Source organism: Gigantopelta aegis, chromosome 1 (genome assembly GCF_016097555.1).
Source record: "Gigantopelta aegis isolate Gae_Host chromosome 1, Gae_host_genome, whole genome shotgun sequence".
In the NCBI taxonomy this organism is placed as follows: domain Eukaryota; kingdom Metazoa; phylum Mollusca; class Gastropoda; order Neomphalida; family Peltospiridae; genus Gigantopelta; species Gigantopelta aegis.
The window spans coordinates 8,184,363-8,201,693 of NC_054699.1; the positions used below are offsets into that span (position 1 = coordinate 8,184,363).

Here is a 17,331-nt window from a genome sequence, read left to right on the forward strand (position 1 = left end):
TTAATAAGAATTGTTTGTAAATTTGTGTATGTTTAACAGTCAGAAATTGATAAAATCACATAGTATAGTGAAGCAATTTTATATTATATCCGTTATACATCAATAAATTCACACAAAAATACAAATAATTCTTTAAATTACAAATAAAGCAACTTAGTTACCGTAAAAAAAAAACAGTTATGTTTTTAACGTCATTTTCATTACCTTTTTATTTAATGGCATCCCATTTTACACGACCTAATTTTTTGCAATTTATTGACAAATAACATTCAGTTTTTCAGCGATGACAATCAATCAGAATTGACTAAATTGCAAAACAACAGAAAGTTGTAATTATATATTTATTAATATAAAATTCATAATTAATCTAATTCTCATAACTTTTAAAATTATGACAATAAAAACAAAATAAAAAACATTATTTTAAAGTGTTATGTGATGAACATCCACAAGTTTAGCTATCACTTAATTTTAAATAATCTAGCACTCAAGATTCAAGGTTTGTGAGAAACGGTAAAATGTCAGAAATATAATTTAATGTTAAATGCCCATGTTGATGCCATCACCAATGCAGGCATCGAAATAAGCCGAGAGCAGTCGTTAGGTTACCAGGTCAAGAAAGTCAAGACGGGGATTGATCCAAGACAGAACGTGCATCAAGGTAGCACTTTACCTCTTGGTTACAGGGTTACATCGCGTCCCTTAGTGAGGACAGTCACATGAATGAATAAAAAAGCATCAGTGATTCTGTGAAGGAATGGGTGGGACGTAGCCCAGTGGTAAAGTGCTCGCTCGATGTGCAGTCTGTCCACGAGCAAGATTTTAATGTGGAATAAATAGATGCATACAAATATTAATAGTGGCTCATATGTTATAGCTCTAAAGAAGATATTATTTGGACGACTAACATTATTATTTTTTAATATTTAAGTTGCCCAAATGGGACACTGGTCGCATTTTTGCATCTTGTATCAGTAATACATCCTCCTCACCTCATCAGGTGAGCAGGATCTTTATTGGCACTTGATACAGATCTCACACATTCAAAGCACCTTCTGAATTTCTGACAGGTTGGCTGCCTTTCACTCGGTAACATATTTTATTCATCGGCATTTTGGCAAAGCAATTGAGTCAAATATAGGAAATGAATCTCAATATAGGAGTTTTATAGGATCCTATAAAAATATAGGAGGTCTGGGAGACCTGTGAATATTGTTTTGAGCTGCATAAACATTAGAATGATCACAAAATCATGAGATGTGTAGAAATTATAAAAACAACAAAAAACCTACAATGTGACTTCCAAGTGTGTTAAAATGCTCCACAAAAAGATTATGGCAAATGGGAATATATCAATTAAAAAAACAAACAGAGCGAGTAAATTCCATTATGCATTATGAAAATATTATAATGTCTTGAAGTTATGATATTTGTATGATATAACATCCATATGATATATCTATGATATAATATCTGTATATGATATATTTATATGATATAATGTATCCATAATATATTTAATCTTGAATGACAGTATCTATTAGGCAATAAGAGTATTCACCTTTGAAAGTAATATCTATTGAGCGCAGTGAGATGTATAATTGTAAGCATGAAACATAAACAGTGTTGGAGGCTGTGATAGCTACAGAAAATTGACTTTTGCCACCTATTAACGAATACCAAGTTCTGCGTGCGTTAAGTGGCGGTATGTCACACTCTAGGAAGAGACTGTGCCTTTTTCACCAGTGTTACTGTGCGATGACTCGGAACTGAAAAACAAAAGCAATAGCGTTACGGTCAATTCATTGTTTGACTGCCAACCTTATGTGAAAATGAAATTTTTTTTTTTTTTTATTAGGTAAATGAAAAAGAGTTAACGAACGCATACCAAAATTTAATATGAACTGTGTTAAAACCACACTGACTTCACTGAAAAAAGAGGATTAGGTTTGATGAGAACCAGAACTGGGTGAGTCAACTACTCGCCAACAAGAGTCGGCAGTGAAATATGAATCCACCTTTAAAAACACAGCAATCTAGAACATTACAAAGACCAAACATGATTTAAAGGTACTTTCCTGAGTTTTCGGCGATTTTAATATATACACAGAGAACGTAATACTTTAACAAGTCTAACAAAGAAAATTCCAGTAATTAAATTTGATAATGTTTTTGTAAACTGCAAGAAATATTTTGTTCAAAATTGTGTTCGTGATTTGCTAAGCACGTTTCAGAGATTGCTACACAAGTTTTTTTTACTGTGACTGTCTAACAAAAAAAAGATAATCAATCTTTAAATTTATTTAAAAAAAATAAACTTAACACTAACCGAATTTCATCTGTGGTATTCTGAGGACAGCCATCAAGAGGGTGGATTTTCTTAACACAGTGGATTTTCGTCGGAGGTCTGAAACACAAACCATTTATTACACTTCACATTAGGGGCCAGGGTGTCATGATACACCTACCTCACAATATGATACAAATCATAATACATAACCCACAATACGATACGTATCACAATTCCAGATTCACAGTGTTTACCCCATAAAACAAAAAAGCTGAAACTTAGGTGAAATGATTTAAAAATAAGAAATGAACATGACAAAAGGAAAAAGCTGATTAAACTGTTTCAGTGTAGAAATATCACATAATACATGGCTCTAGATCTTAACGGGAACGTTTGTCTTTTATGAGTGCAGGAAGGTAGAGTTGTCAATAGTCAGAAATGGATTTCAAGTTGTTCGCGTTTAGTCTCTACATGTCCGAGCCTGTCCTAGCAGCACTGGAAGATTGACCGCCCCACTCTAAGAAGAAATAGGAAGCGGGGTCGGCCCCTACTACTCTTTTTCTAGACTTTACCTTGCTTTATAGTGATACCATCTCGTATCCTCCGGAGTCGGGCCCGTCTGCACCACTATACCAACCCATGACGACTGGACTATACCCTAGTCTGATACTCTCTCTCGTTCAGACGGATCCGGCTTCTCAAGATCTGTATTTCAGCACAGCACTACACCTTCAACGTCTATCGACTGTCAATCTAGGGGTTTTCTTGACGGGATGCAACCCATCTCGTCCCTTTAAGCTGTGCACCCAAATGGCCTTAACGAGGCCACTCGCGTGGACATATCGATCAGACTTTAAACTTTTAGATCTGCATTCAAAATTTTATGTCGAAATTACTTCTCTTTTTTTTAATATTATTAAATAGTCCGATCTTTTCTTCTTTCTCTTATTTAATTTTGGAGTGTGTTGAGTGCATCGTTAAATAAAAAAATTCCTTCCTTCTTTAGTAAAATTAGTAATGGTAGTACAGTACTGGGGGGAGGGGGAGGGGGGTGTGCATGTGGGTGGGTGGTGGGGGCAAGTGAAGCCGGATTATGGGAAACCATTTAAGATAGTAATATACTGACATCATATAAATTCATATTGTAAGGGGAGCTAAAAATAATTCCCCTTGTCTTACGGGAGTGATGGGGTGCGAAAGTGATAGCTCCCTTAAAAGTGCTATATCAAGGTCACAATAATGGCGGTTCCCACCAAAAATATTTAAAACATTTTGCTTTGAAACATAAAGTTTATACATTCAGGGGCCTAATTCACAAAGGTCTTTTAGGCTCTGCTAGACAATAAAGCATCCTCTTTTAAGTCTTTTAGCATTGCACTGCAAGATCGCTAAGGTCTCTTAGGCTCTGCTAGACAACAAAGCATCCTCTTTGTAAGTCTTTTAGCATTGCACTGCGAGATCACAGTTGCGATAGTTTAGTGAATTAGGCCCCAGCTATATGCTTATAAAAAATTACAATAGTTACTAAATAATTGTAGAATTGTTTTTTTATTTTAGTGGGGAATTAATTATGGAAATATTATGTATGTGATCAATTAATTTCTAGTTATTTACTACAAATAAAAGGTGAAAATAACCAAATATTGTAGTTTCAACTTTGACATAGCACCTTTAAATGGTAAGGTCTGAAAATATAAATAATCCCAAAATCAAAATGAACAATTAGCATAATTTAATCACAATTAGCATAATTTATTCACTCAGCATAATTAATTCCCAATTACTATGATAATAAATTCTTACTGCTGACAGTCATCATCGGGAGGGTTGTCGAATGCCAGTCTCTTAAAACTTTTTGGTGTTGTGCCCGTCACTGAAAACCGCTTGGTCGGTGACAAACTGTCGTTTATCGTCTGCAGCTTGTGGTGAGACTGGAAAGGAAAGGAATGTCCATTTAATGATAGTCCATCATTTTTTCCAGGTTTGTTGGGTTATTAATGAAAATAAAAATTCTGTGGAATTCGCCTACCATAAACATCCATAGGTGCAACCATAAACCAAGTTTGATGAAAATATGAAACAAATGTTTTGGTCCACTGTGATGCACATCCATAGGTGCAACCATAAACCAAGTTTGATGAAAATATGAAACAAATGTTTTGGTCCACTGTGATGCACATCCATAGGTGCAACTATAAACCAAGTTTGATGAAAATATGAAACAAATGTTTTGGTCCACTGTGATGCACATCCATAGGTGCAACCATAAACCAAGTTTCACTGACCTAGGTCTGTGAGAAACTGATCTCAGTGCAGATCTTTTATCGCAAACATTGATGCCAGGACCACCACAAAAGTACCTTTCCTTTTTATTTCATAACGGTGAGACAAAAACAGACACATACAAACTGTGTAGATCAGTGAAGATGTCTACATAAAAGTTTGCCATGCTTTTAAAAAAAACTTCAAACCCCGATAACATGAAAAAAATAAGACACTCCTTATAATCAGGGGTGGGAATTGGTGAACTGTAAAAAAAGAGGAAATCTAGAGGGGTCCCGGAAATTCTTGAAATCTTAGGTTAAAATCTGTTCAAGCTGATACATTTTAGAGGAAAGGACGATTAAAATGTGAGGAGACGCAATGTTCCATGAGAGGAAAACAGCTGATCCGAGAAGAATTCCCACCCCTGTACAATTGAATCTGAAATACACAAATTAATAATAACACCAACAAGTAAATTTCAGACATTTCTAAAATGTTAAATAGTAGTTGAGGTAATGAATTTTTCAAATTGATTACCAACTGTATAAGCATAATTGTAAAAACAAAAACATTTCCGGTCTCCTGGGGGTTTTTTTGGTGTGTTTTTTTTCGAGTGTTTTTTTCATTTTTGTTTCTTTAAGGGGTTTGTTGCTGTTGTTGTTGTGTGTGTGTGTGTGGGGGGGGGGGGGGGGTTGGAGGGATTAAATGGACAGTAAAACATCGCATACACCAAATCCCTCGCCAAAGCTGTACAGCTGTCTGGTGTTGGGGGTCAGCTGACTCGGGGACGGTGGTGATTTGAACGGAGATTCTTTTAGTGGAGAGATGTAGAAGTTTTTACGACCTGGAACACTGGAAAACACAAACAAAGACGACATTACACAACTAAAAATATTCAAAAATGATAATGAACAAATCTTTGAAGCAAAAACAGATAACAAGAAGAAGGAAATGTTTTATTTAATGATGCACTCAACACATTTTATTTACGGTTATATGGCGTCGGATAAAAACAGATAAAGTATATTTACTAAATTAAGCTTTTCCTTGGAGTAAATAAGTCACTTTCAGGATAATAAAAAAGGAGGAAAATGGATGACAAAACAACAATTCCTGCCATTTTGACTTTTAAAATATTGAAATATTAACAGTAAAAGAATTATGAAAGGAAGCAACAAACTTAATTAAAATAAAATTAATTAAAATCTACAACATCCATTAAGCTGAAGTCAAAATAAAACTGCTTAAAGTACTAGGAATAATAATGTGACATGTGAACCAACACCAGTGCAAGGTAACAAAATAGGTAGTAACTCAGACAGATCAACAGACGGACGGATATACGAGGTTCAGCAGGGCTAACTCTGGCACTTGCCAAATTTGCCAATTGCGAATTTTGAAAACAATTAGCAAATTTTATTTTAATTTGGCGAAATAATTTTATGTAATAGTTGATATGTTGATACAAAATAACTGGGATTTTGCAATTGTTTAAGTTTAATAGATAATTTGGTGAAATTTTCTGCTGACCCAGAGCTAGCCCTGTTTAGATATAAATTCAAATGGAAATAAGCACACAAGATTCCACAAGAACCTGAAAACTGGAAATAAGCACACAACATTCCACAAGAACCTGAAAACTGGAAATAAGCACACAACATTCCACAAGAACCTGAAAACTGGAAATCTGTTATTATACGAACCTGAAAACTGGTGATGCTGTCAGTTTTACTGATTTGGTGGGGATTGGAGACAACACTGGTGTCTGAAATAAAAGAACAATGGTCACTGTAACATATCTACTGTCAATTCTTACAGCATGTATCACTCCCAGCCATGAACAAAACAAGAACAAAAAAGAAAAGAAAACAAGGAAAGGCACATTTGTTAAACGACACCTCAGCACATTTTAACCATTTGACTACTGCAGGCAAGATATCTCGCCCGACGTCACGCCAGGTGATATACTGTAAACTGTATATAGTGCATTCCACAATTCATATTTCCCACCATTTTGCACACGACACTCACTGGAAACAATTGTATAACAGGAAAAGGAAGACAACTTAGTTTTTGTTTTTTCAATGGTAAATGCCTTGGAATTTTGAGTTGAAAAAGTGCTTTTTGACAACAATGGCGGCACGTCACGGTCATTTTTAGGGATCGATGGCTGATTGTGACAGCTAATTTGATAATAAATTTGATTGTTTTACCAATAACGATGATCACGGTGAGTTTGTTGACTGAGAACTGGAGTATGTAGTGCTTCATGTTGTTCTGAAAGATCTTGTTGTAGAAGCCGATAATGAGATCAAGATAGTAAGAACTTACGGTGAGTTTGTTGACTGAGAACTGGAGTATGTAGTTCTTCATGTTGTTCTGAAAGATCTTATTGTAGAAGCCGATAATGAGATCAAGACAGTAAGAACTTACGGTGAGTTTGTTGACTGAGAACTGGAGTATGTAGTTCTTCATGTTGTTCTGAAAGATCTTATTGTAGAAGCCGATAATGAGATCAAGACAGTAAGAACTTACGGTGAGTTTGTTGACTGAGAACTGGAGTATGTAGTGCTTCATGTTGTTCCGAAAGATCTTATTGTAGAAGCCGATAATGAGATCAAGACAGTAAGAACTTACGGTGAGTTTGTTGACTGAGAACTGGAGTATGTAGTTCTTCATGTTGTTCCGAAAGATCTTATTGTAGAAGCCGATAATGAGATCAAGACAGTAAGAACTTACGGTGAGTTTGTTCACTGAGAACTGGAGTATGTAGTTCTTCATGTTGTTCTGAAAGATCTTATTGTAGAAGCCGATAATCGAGTCCACGTCCTTCTCCTGTATATACACAGTCTTGTACACCTGGTGACAAACAAAATAGACAGTCACTCAGCAGCTAGGATCCAGGGCCCGGTAACACAAGACAGTCGTAACACTTACGTCAGACGTACATCATACATAACGTGTGGTGTATGTCTGATGTAAGTGTTACGCATGCTTTGTGTTACTGGGCCTAGGTTCTAAAAAACAAAATAAACAAACACTCAGCTGCATCGGTCTCTTGTAAAATATGACCTGAATTGTTTTGGTGGTTTTAGCAGGTGAATTTTTATTTTATCTGCTAGGTCTAAAAAATGGACTGCTCTTCTCTTTTTGCAGGCCGCTATTTCAAACCCTGGTCAATGTTTTTATCAAGTGTTAAAACAAGCATGGTGTCTAGTAATCCATGTACTATAAACTATGAGCTCTGGTAACTTATAGGTTACAACACACTTCCTTATTCAATTTATTACTAAAGCACTTCACAGAAACAACTTGTTCTTGTTTATCACATATTTCAATGGTCGTCCTTTGGTGAAAAAGGCAATTTCGGTGAAATTCAGGGTTTTTTCAGTTTAATGACTAATTTAACTAGTTTAACTAATTGTTTTGAACATGTGGATAATAAAGAAAGTATCATTCACGCTACAATCACATGAAAATTATGAAACTCATTTGAGAATTGTGTCATACCTCTCAATCTCACCCAGGGAATAACATAATCTAGTATTGGGTGAGCAGAAAATTTCATCGAATTATCTTTCAGACTTCACAAATCACAAAAACCAAGTTATTTTCCATAAAATCAATTGTTACCGGAAAGGTTTTCTCAAAAACAAAATTAAGCTTTGCCAACTGTTTTTCAAACTTTGTAATTAGCGAATCTGGTGAGTGTTGGAGCTAGCCTTCATAATTAACAAATTGGTTTGGTAATTTCCGAACGATCATCGTGCTCGTGTAATAATCTCAATATCTCACCTCCTGTTCTGCGTGTGGCAAGTTGCGGTACATCTGTACAATGTGTTTGAACTTGATCTCCTTGTCCGCTACCTTGCAGATCGCATACAGAGAACACATCATTATCTGTAATAGAAAAATGAACACATCATCCACTTCCTAAGTGAAGAATAATCAGGGCTTCTACAGCGCTCAATTTTTACGGTCATCTGTGACGACCTAATATTCAGTCAGGCAACTTAATTCTATGATACTAGTTGCCCATCGGTCGACTGGCTTTTTTTTTTTACACTAAAAGGCGAGTTGTGTCGCATAATAATGTGTAGTTTTCTTGCCAAAAATCACTTTTAAACTGTCGTTAGTAAAGCGTCAGTCAATCAGTCAAAATCATGTGGGTTTGTTTGCCACTCGGAACTCCTCAGCCGATTCTGTGAGACATCGGGAAAAATCGTAATCAGCTGAAGTGTTCTGAATAGTAAACATCCCAGTGCATTCAATTGGAACATAGAGTGCATTCGATTGGAACATAGAGTGCATTCAATTGGAAAATAGGTCATGTGTCATCAAATCATAAAAATCTTAAGCAATTAGGCCCTATGTGTACATGTGTATAACTACAAACATTTAAAAACATTATTAAAAAGTAAAATATTTTATTGTCAGACAGTACATATGACATTTTACATTGACAACATATTAATTTCAAACTTGTTGGTTGCTGTTTTATTGGAATATAAATATAACTTTATTTTTAAAACAAGGATGAAATCAGGGAAACAAAATTTTTGGAGTGGCAACCTCAATGTGAACCCATACTTGCCCTCTGGGCAAGCGATGAAAATCCTTAAAATTGAGCACTGCTTCTAGATTATGGTAGTCTCACTGCCATAGCTAGTGATATTCAATGTTGGGCTAGTAAATAATTACTACTGCCTTGCCCGATGGCTAGTGAATTGTTTTGGGGTATATTGTAAATATAAATATCCTGACCCCATCCCAACCCTCTATGTTAGTGTTTTTAAGCTCTATCTCCCTCATTAGGAGACATACCTGATTATTACTTTTATTTAGTAAAACTGCATTAACTTAAAGTAAAGTATGGCTAGTGAATTTTTAATCATGGCTAGTAAATTCGAAAAAATCACTTATCCCATGGCTAGTGGATTAAAAAAAATTTCTAGAAGCCTGGAATAGATCGGTCTTTCCAAAGCTAACGCGTGCAGAATGACGTCATTTAGTAAAAACTACGTCAATAAGTTTCTTTTTCCGCCATCTTGACCAAATTATTGCGTTAATATTTTGTTCCAGCCAGTGCATAACTGGAATATCAAAGACCATGGTATGTGCTATCCTGTCTGTGGGAAAGTGCATATAAAAGATCCCTTGCTGCATTAGAAAAAAATATTGTGGGTTTCCTCTGATGAGTCAGAATTACCAAATGTTTGACATCCAATAGCTGATGCTTAATTAATCAATGTGCTCTAGTGGTGTTGTTAAACAAAACAAACTTTTATCTTTTAAAGGGACAGACCCTAGTCTCAACCCGTGAAAATTAACACTAAGTTTAGTTAAAGGGACAGACCCTAGTCTCAACCCATGAAAATTAACACTAAGTTTAGTTAAAGGGACAAACCCTAGTCTCAACCCGTGAAAATTAACACTAAGTTTAGTTAATCTATAAACCTGGAACACATTTGGATAAAGTTACAATTGAGTGAAACATGAGTCTGTGACTGTGAAATGGTGAAATACTCTCTAAAACTCGACTCCATAACTGTTACTTTTCTGACGCACGTGCATTTTAAAAATATGACAAATGCATTTTGTGATATTAAAAACACCAGGATGAGCACAAACACTTCGAATATATGGAAATTAATAATCTAAACAATAAAATCTAAGTAAAGACTAAAGTATGATTTAAGTGATCAAAAACGGCTCTAATAGTCACAAATATGCACTAGTGTTTAAAAACTAGGGTATGTCCCTTTAACACCCATCAGCTGACTGCACCAGAAACCTCACTGACCACGCAAATCACAGACTAACCTGATCTATGTGTCGGTTCTTCACCAGCCCAGGTCTGTTGGTTATGCAGAACTCAAAACACGTCCACACCTTCTGTTGCTGAAATAAATAAACAGAACCATATACTAGTAGCCATCGAGTGGTATAAATCTTGTGCACTATTAACAAGTGCAATGAAGAACATGTCAAATTTATTTTGCACAAGAATATATATACCACGAGACTGCGTAGCAGTCAAGTGGTATGTTCTTTCACAAAATAAACAAGTGCAGTAAATAGGAAGCAAAAACAACGTATGTGAAGTTCTGTATTTATTACATGCCTTCTTTTATGTTTTATAAAAACAGCTTTAATTTAACGTCATAACAACACTTTGTTAAATCTATGATCAAAACACTTTTTATGGATTTACTTAACATTAAAAAAAATACTCTGCGGCAGCCTGGTGTAATGTTTCAGATACGATGTGACGTCATTTATAAATCATATATGACGTCAGTAAATAAAAGGTGTTAACTGCAATAAAAATAAAAAGGGAATTCCCCATTTAAAAGTTCCAGTCCAGATCGCACATATGTGCAATACAAAATGTCTTTATCACCACAGTAAGATTGAATAGGTATGTAATCTTTTTATTTTATTTAATGCACTGGGTATGTAATAAAACAATATTTCTACACTAAAATTGTGGGAAATTACCACAAGAGTTACCGGCAGTCTGAAAGGACGACACAAGTGAAAGTGATAAATTCCTGTTGTTACTTACCAAGTCTTTTGAAACCTGCAGCATTGTGCACAACTTTTGGATTCTGTGGTAACCAAGACGACAAACTGAAATGAAACCATTATAAAAATAATTATCAAGATAAAGCAACTGACCATAGTTGTTAAGGCGGTGTAAAATATTTTCATCTATTATAGCTTTTTTTACAGTTATCTAACAGGTTACTTAAACGTTTTATTTAAATTATTAATTTTGGCCAATCAAATGAGTTTTGGACTGTCCTGGTCTTCATACTAGCTTGGTAAAGCGCTCACTTGATGAGCGGTCGGTCTTGGATTGATCCCCATCAGTGGACCTATTGGGCTATTTCTCGTTCCAGCCAGTGCTCTACAACAGGTGTAACAAAGGCTGTGGTATGTGCTATCCTGTCTATGGGATGGTGCATATAAAAGATCCCTTGCTGCTAATCGAAAAGAGTAGCCCATGAAGTGGCGACAGCAGGTTTCCTCCCTCAATATCTGTGTGGTCCTTAACCATATGTCTGATGCCATATAACTGTAAATAAAATGTATTGAGTGCGTCTTTAAATAAAACATTTCCTTCCTTCGTACTAGCTCAAAGGGTAGATGTAGCCCAGTGGTAAAAAGATCACTTGATGCGCGGTCGGTCTTGGATTGATCCCCATCAATGATCCCATTGTGTTATTTCTCATTTCAGCCAGTGTACCTAGAATGGTATATCAAAGGTCGTAGTATGTGCTATCCTGTCTGTGGGATGATACATATGAAAGATCCCTTGCTATTTACGGAAAAATGTAGGATTCTTCTCTAAAATTATATGTCAAAATTAGCAAATGTTTGACATCAAGTAACCGATGATTAATACATTAATGTGCTTTAGTGGTGTCATTAAACAAAACAAACTTTAACTTTGAAATAGCTTAAATTTAACTGAGGCTAAAAAAAAGGTAGATACCACCAAAAAAAAAGTGGTTGGTGGCTATAATACTTTTAAAATGAAAATAATATAATTAATAGTAAATAGTCAAAAGGTTTTTACGTATCGAAAGTTACCTGCTTATATTTTAAAGTCTCATACCCTAGTTTTAACCGTGAAAATGGACACTATTAGTTTTGTTAATCTATGTAAGTTGATTTAATTTTAATACCAAGAAGTTGATCGATATTATTTTTTAAAATAACACAGGCAAAATTTTACTTTAAAATTATAAAGGCCAGTTAAAATTAAGTTTTTTTTAAAAAGTTTAATGGAAGATATGGAGAACTAAAAATACAAACAGCAGACACGACAAATTACCTTTATTGAAGAATAACGTCAAACAATATGAACGTTTTGGTGGTTTTGACACCGGGGAGGCGGAGTTACTGGCTGCACCAATCGTTGAGCTGGATTTCAAAGGACTGGCTTTGGGAACGGATTTACTGGGACTAGCACCGGGTAGAGAGTTCTGAGAAGCTTTCCTTGGTGTCGGCGGACGAATACCAGAGGAATGGCACACTGGCGATAAATACCTAAATTCAAAACAAAACAGGAATGGTAAAGCTATGACATCTCATACGCTATGTATCAAATAGTGAAAAGACAGGGTTTGATCTTAATGGTCGCCCAATCGGCCGTCGATTGAAAATACCGATGGAAAAGTCAATCACATCTCAGGTTGCCTGCCTGGCGATAAAAATATTTATTGACAGTCACAGTAGAATGACTGAATATTCAGATTTATATTCATCATAGTGTTGTGCGGTTAACTATGGAATCAGTTCGGTTTTGGTTATAGAAGAAAAAACGAAAACCATAACCGTGGAGAGAGAAAAAACCAACATACTTTCAGTTTTCCAAATTTGCCATTTGCATCCCAGCCAAAGGCCATTTGTCATATGATAAATTTCTTTTTCCTATGCCTTGGTGAAACAGTTATGAGCACTGAGGTCTGAAATATGAAAGCTTCTATTGAAGGACACACACACACACACACACACACACACACACACACACACTCTCTCACCTCTCTCTCCTACTCTATATCTCTCTCTCTCCTACTCTATATCTCTCTCTCTCCTATTCTACATCTCTCTCTCCTACTCTATATATATCGCTCTCTCTCTCCTACTCTATATATCTCTCTCTCTCCTATTCTATATCTCTCTCTCCTATTCTATATATATTTCTCTCTCTCTCTCTCTCTCTCTCTCTCCACACACATCTCCACTTCTTGTCTATCTGTCTATGTGTTGTTTTAAATCAATTTTATTATTTTGTCTGCCATGAAATTGTTTTAATTGTCAAATGTAGGGGGAGACCTTAATATAGGCATCGCCTGTTGCTCAATCCAAATACAAGGCTAATACAAACATCAATAAATATTGTTTAAAAAAGAAACATAATTTATATTAACTGTAAAGAAGGGAAATAACTCCTACATTTCAGCAGCACTTGATGATTGGTTTCCTGTTGCCAGGGGATCGATGGGTGGAGATATTTCAACCATAGTCGACAGCTGTCCACCATTAGCCTTCTCGATCGCTGTATACAGTGTTGAGCCCTGTTTAAAAGAGAAACAAAAATTCAAAATCAATCAGTTGGGCTAGGTCAGCTTTTTTTTCTTCTTCTTTTTTGTTAAATACTACAATGATCACTACAGGTCCAGATAAAATGTTATGTATGTACTCTTTTCACTTACAACACATTTTAACTAAAAAGAAATTGGGATTTTTTTTCTTAAGAGTTGAGACTTTTTTTCTAGGTGCCTGGAAACACTTTTTTTTTCTACTTTTCAAGTTTTCAATATTTTAATAGTTGTATTTATGGGTTTAAAGAATAGCCAGACACTGCAACATACCCGAGGCATTTTTTACTTATTTTTCCAGACAGACTTATCTTTTCTTGACGCTACTGTCCACTAAAGCCCCAGTCTCACATACACGAATTATACCCTGAATGTCCAGGAATATACACGATCCTATGCAGCCCTGATTGCTCCCGACTATTCGGAAAAAAATTGCACGATTCGGCTTCTTTCCCGAGCTGCCTACGACTGCTGCCAGAACTAATACGATGCCACTACGATCTTGAACCCGATTCGTAATGAATCGGGACGACCTACTACGTGTCCCCTTGGATGCCTTCCCAAATACGCTACGAATCAGGACGATTAATGGGGAACGCGTCAAGAATTACTACGACACGCCTACGAATCCGCACAAACCAGTACGACTACCTCAAGAACCAGTACGACTGCCGCAAGACCCCTATATGAAGGCTGCCGAACAGGCCAAATTTCATTTGACGTTCTTTCTGCATGCAGGGAACATCACCATGCCGTTCTTCAATGAGTCAGCAACCGACCAGAAGCAGAGAAAGAGCCAGAGAGTCGTACGAATACTCCACGTTTAATGACGAATATCCCGAATGCGTCTACGAACATACTACGATTACGCACAATGCCCTCATGAACTCGTAAGATCGAGTCACGATTTCAACTTTATTCACGATTACTCCCGACAGTTTTGAACATTTCAAAACAGTCGGGAGTCGATCCAGAACATTCAAGAATACTGACGAAAGGCCAGAAACCCCCTACGGTCTTAGTACGTATATCCAAGAATCACCAAGAATTCTTAAATCGGGCCCATTTGGGAGATAATTTGTGTATGTGAGACTGGGGTTTAAGCAAATATCATTACACTACAATAGCTATAAACTATATTAAGCTCAGGGGTCAATAAATAAATATTCCTTTCACTTTTCAATTTGGATCCTGGTGGCCCAAATAACAGATTTAAATACACACTAATACTGTACATGATCATGGAATTATTGGCATGAACTTCATGATTTTGTTCAGTATTGGATTGCAATTCTCTATGCAAGTTTTTTTCAGAGATGGTTACAAAATAACAACCATACATAAAAATACACCTACCTCTCTCCAGACTATTGAGTCTAGAATTCTATGTTCAACACTCTGTAGATGCTGCAAGAAAAATTAACAGAATTATTCAAAACCAGAAAGACATTTACAACATGTAATAGCAAGTTGAAATATTTGTTTTCTGTTGTCATTAGACCAAAAATATGAAATGATGATATGACATTCCAACAGATTCCGAACACTACATGTGTGGAATTAAAGTGTATTTTTGTTTAACAACACCACTAGATGTCTAGAGTATATTAATTTACTAATAATCAGCTATTTGATGCCAAACATATGGTAATTTTGACAGTCTTATAGAGGAAACCTGCTACATTTTTTTTATTAAGAGCAAGGGATCTTTTACATGCACCATCCCACAGAGAGGAGAGCACATACCACGGCCTTTAATAAAACAGTTGTGGTGCACTGGCAAAGAGAAATAGCCCAATGGGCCCACCAATGGGGATCGATCCTAGACTGCCTGTGCATCAGGCAGACGCTTTACCACAGGGCTACGTCCCGCACTTTGTGCGGAATTCACCAAAGAATAATAGCTGACTGCCCAATCCTGTGAAATGTGCTTTAAAAACATTTTGATGGCAAAAAGTGGGTAACTAATGCTGCTACGTAGCTTCCTCATAGTCCAAGGTTTAAGAAAACCCTGGTTACCAACGTGGCATTTGACCTCCAAGGTCAAATATTGAGGTCAAAAGGTCAAGTACAGTCAAACATCAGTTTTCATCTAAAATTATCTATGAATGCTATACTCTAAGAATCTGCAGTGTTTAACTTCATTTGTTGAGGCATGTAAAATCTGAAATAACATACAATTGCAATAAAAATTAAGTAGAAAAGTGTTGTTTTGTTCTACAAGTAAATGGTGTAATCTTGAAATAGCGGCAAATGTAGGTATAGTCATGAACTTTTTAATGTTAAAAGCATCTAGAATTAACATGTTAACATGATTTCAGATGAAAATTGATATTTGATCTTATTTGACCTTTTAACCTCAATATTTGACCTTGAAGGTCAAATGATGCAGTGGTAACCGGGTTTTACTCAAAGTTTGGATTATCATGAAACTATATAATATGGTTACCCACTTTAAAATAAAAAAAGCCATCAAAAAAAGTCTTGGCCGGTCGACTGCTAGGATTAGGGTCATGCTAAAATCCACAATTTCAGAAATATCTAGAAGAATGTTCTTTTTGTGTTGTGCTAGATGTCTGTGAACATTTACAAATGTACAGTTTATGAAATCATTTATAGTTTATGATAAATTATACTGTTTTTTATCAATAATTTTAAAAACAATTAAAGAGTTCCACTTACTCGAATGACATCACCTGGAAGTTTGGGTTCCGCTTTAATAAATGATTCTAATACTTTGAAGAAATCGTAGGCCTGTAGGTCAAATACTTCTAGTATCCATGGAAATGAGAATGGCGAGTCTTCATAACTTATAGAAGATCCTTTTGAGTGACTCGCTGAAATAATATTATAAAAATTATTTGTTAATACCTCCGGGCCTCATTCACATTGAGAAGTCATGATCTTCTAATTGTAGCAAAATGCAGTTTGTATTATTCAATGACAGTATCGGTTAAAATACAACAAGCAATCTGAGAGTATTCATAAAGCAACACATGTCCCCTACCGGGTCTAAAAAAAATTCGTATCTCCTAAGTTCAAGGGCCATAACTCTGTGAAAAATGAGTAAATTGCAATGAAATTTCAGCTAAATATCTTGGGGCATCGGGGGAAAAAATCCAGAATTTTTTTTTTCATATGACTAAACTTCAAGGGACATAACTCTGTCAAAAATGGATAAATCGGCATGAAAGTCAAAACTTGATTTGTAACAGTACATGATAAAGCTACAAACAAAATTTTAGCTCATTAGCTCAAGGCATTGTGGAAAATGCATCCGGAAAACTATATGTGGGACAGACGGATGGATGGTCAGAGAAGAAACCTATAGTCCCCTCCCTTTGGACCAGTAAAGGACAAATAAAGCCAACTTACGGGACAATCCATACGTCATGAGAACAATTTCCACACACGCCGCTAGGAGAGATCGATGGAAGTTTTCATGACTCAGCAGATTGCTGAAGTCATTCTGCGACAGCCGTTCATGTTCCTGGAGAAAACAAAGTGAGGAATTAGACTATACAGTTGTTGGGGTTTTTTGGTTTAACAACACCACTAGAGCACATTGATTTATTAATAATTGGCTATTGGATGTCAAACATTTGGTGATTTTGACATTTAGTCTTAGAGAGGAAACATGCTATATTTTTCCATTAGTAGCAA

At 35.8% G+C, this 17,331-nt stretch overlaps 1 protein-coding gene across 1 annotated transcript in view; it reads right to left on the minus strand.

Annotated features, from left to right (window-relative positions):
- Nucleotides 1-814: 814 nt before the first annotated feature.
- LOC121370264 (retinoblastoma-associated protein-like) overlaps nucleotides 815-17,331 on the minus strand; it is a 32,122-nt gene continuing 15,605 nt past the window's right edge. The window contains exons 9-22 of the mRNA XM_041495395.1: nucleotides 17,044-17,158; nucleotides 16,351-16,505; nucleotides 15,025-15,075; nucleotides 13,523-13,644; nucleotides 12,399-12,613; nucleotides 11,124-11,188; nucleotides 10,379-10,456; nucleotides 8,351-8,455; nucleotides 7,295-7,414; nucleotides 6,259-6,320; nucleotides 5,284-5,407; nucleotides 4,094-4,221; nucleotides 2,330-2,407; nucleotides 815-1,769 (exon numbers count right to left, since the gene is read on the minus strand). Of these exons, the coding sequence (XP_041351329.1) occupies nucleotides 1,718-1,769; nucleotides 2,330-2,407; nucleotides 4,094-4,221; nucleotides 5,284-5,407; nucleotides 6,259-6,320; nucleotides 7,295-7,414; nucleotides 8,351-8,455; nucleotides 10,379-10,456; nucleotides 11,124-11,188; nucleotides 12,399-12,613; nucleotides 13,523-13,644; nucleotides 15,025-15,075; nucleotides 16,351-16,505; nucleotides 17,044-17,158 (1,470 nt within the window). The 3' untranslated portion in view covers nucleotides 815-1,717. The remainder of the gene's footprint in view (nucleotides 1,770-2,329; nucleotides 2,408-4,093; nucleotides 4,222-5,283; nucleotides 5,408-6,258; nucleotides 6,321-7,294; nucleotides 7,415-8,350; nucleotides 8,456-10,378; nucleotides 10,457-11,123; nucleotides 11,189-12,398; nucleotides 12,614-13,522; nucleotides 13,645-15,024; nucleotides 15,076-16,350; nucleotides 16,506-17,043; nucleotides 17,159-17,331) is intronic.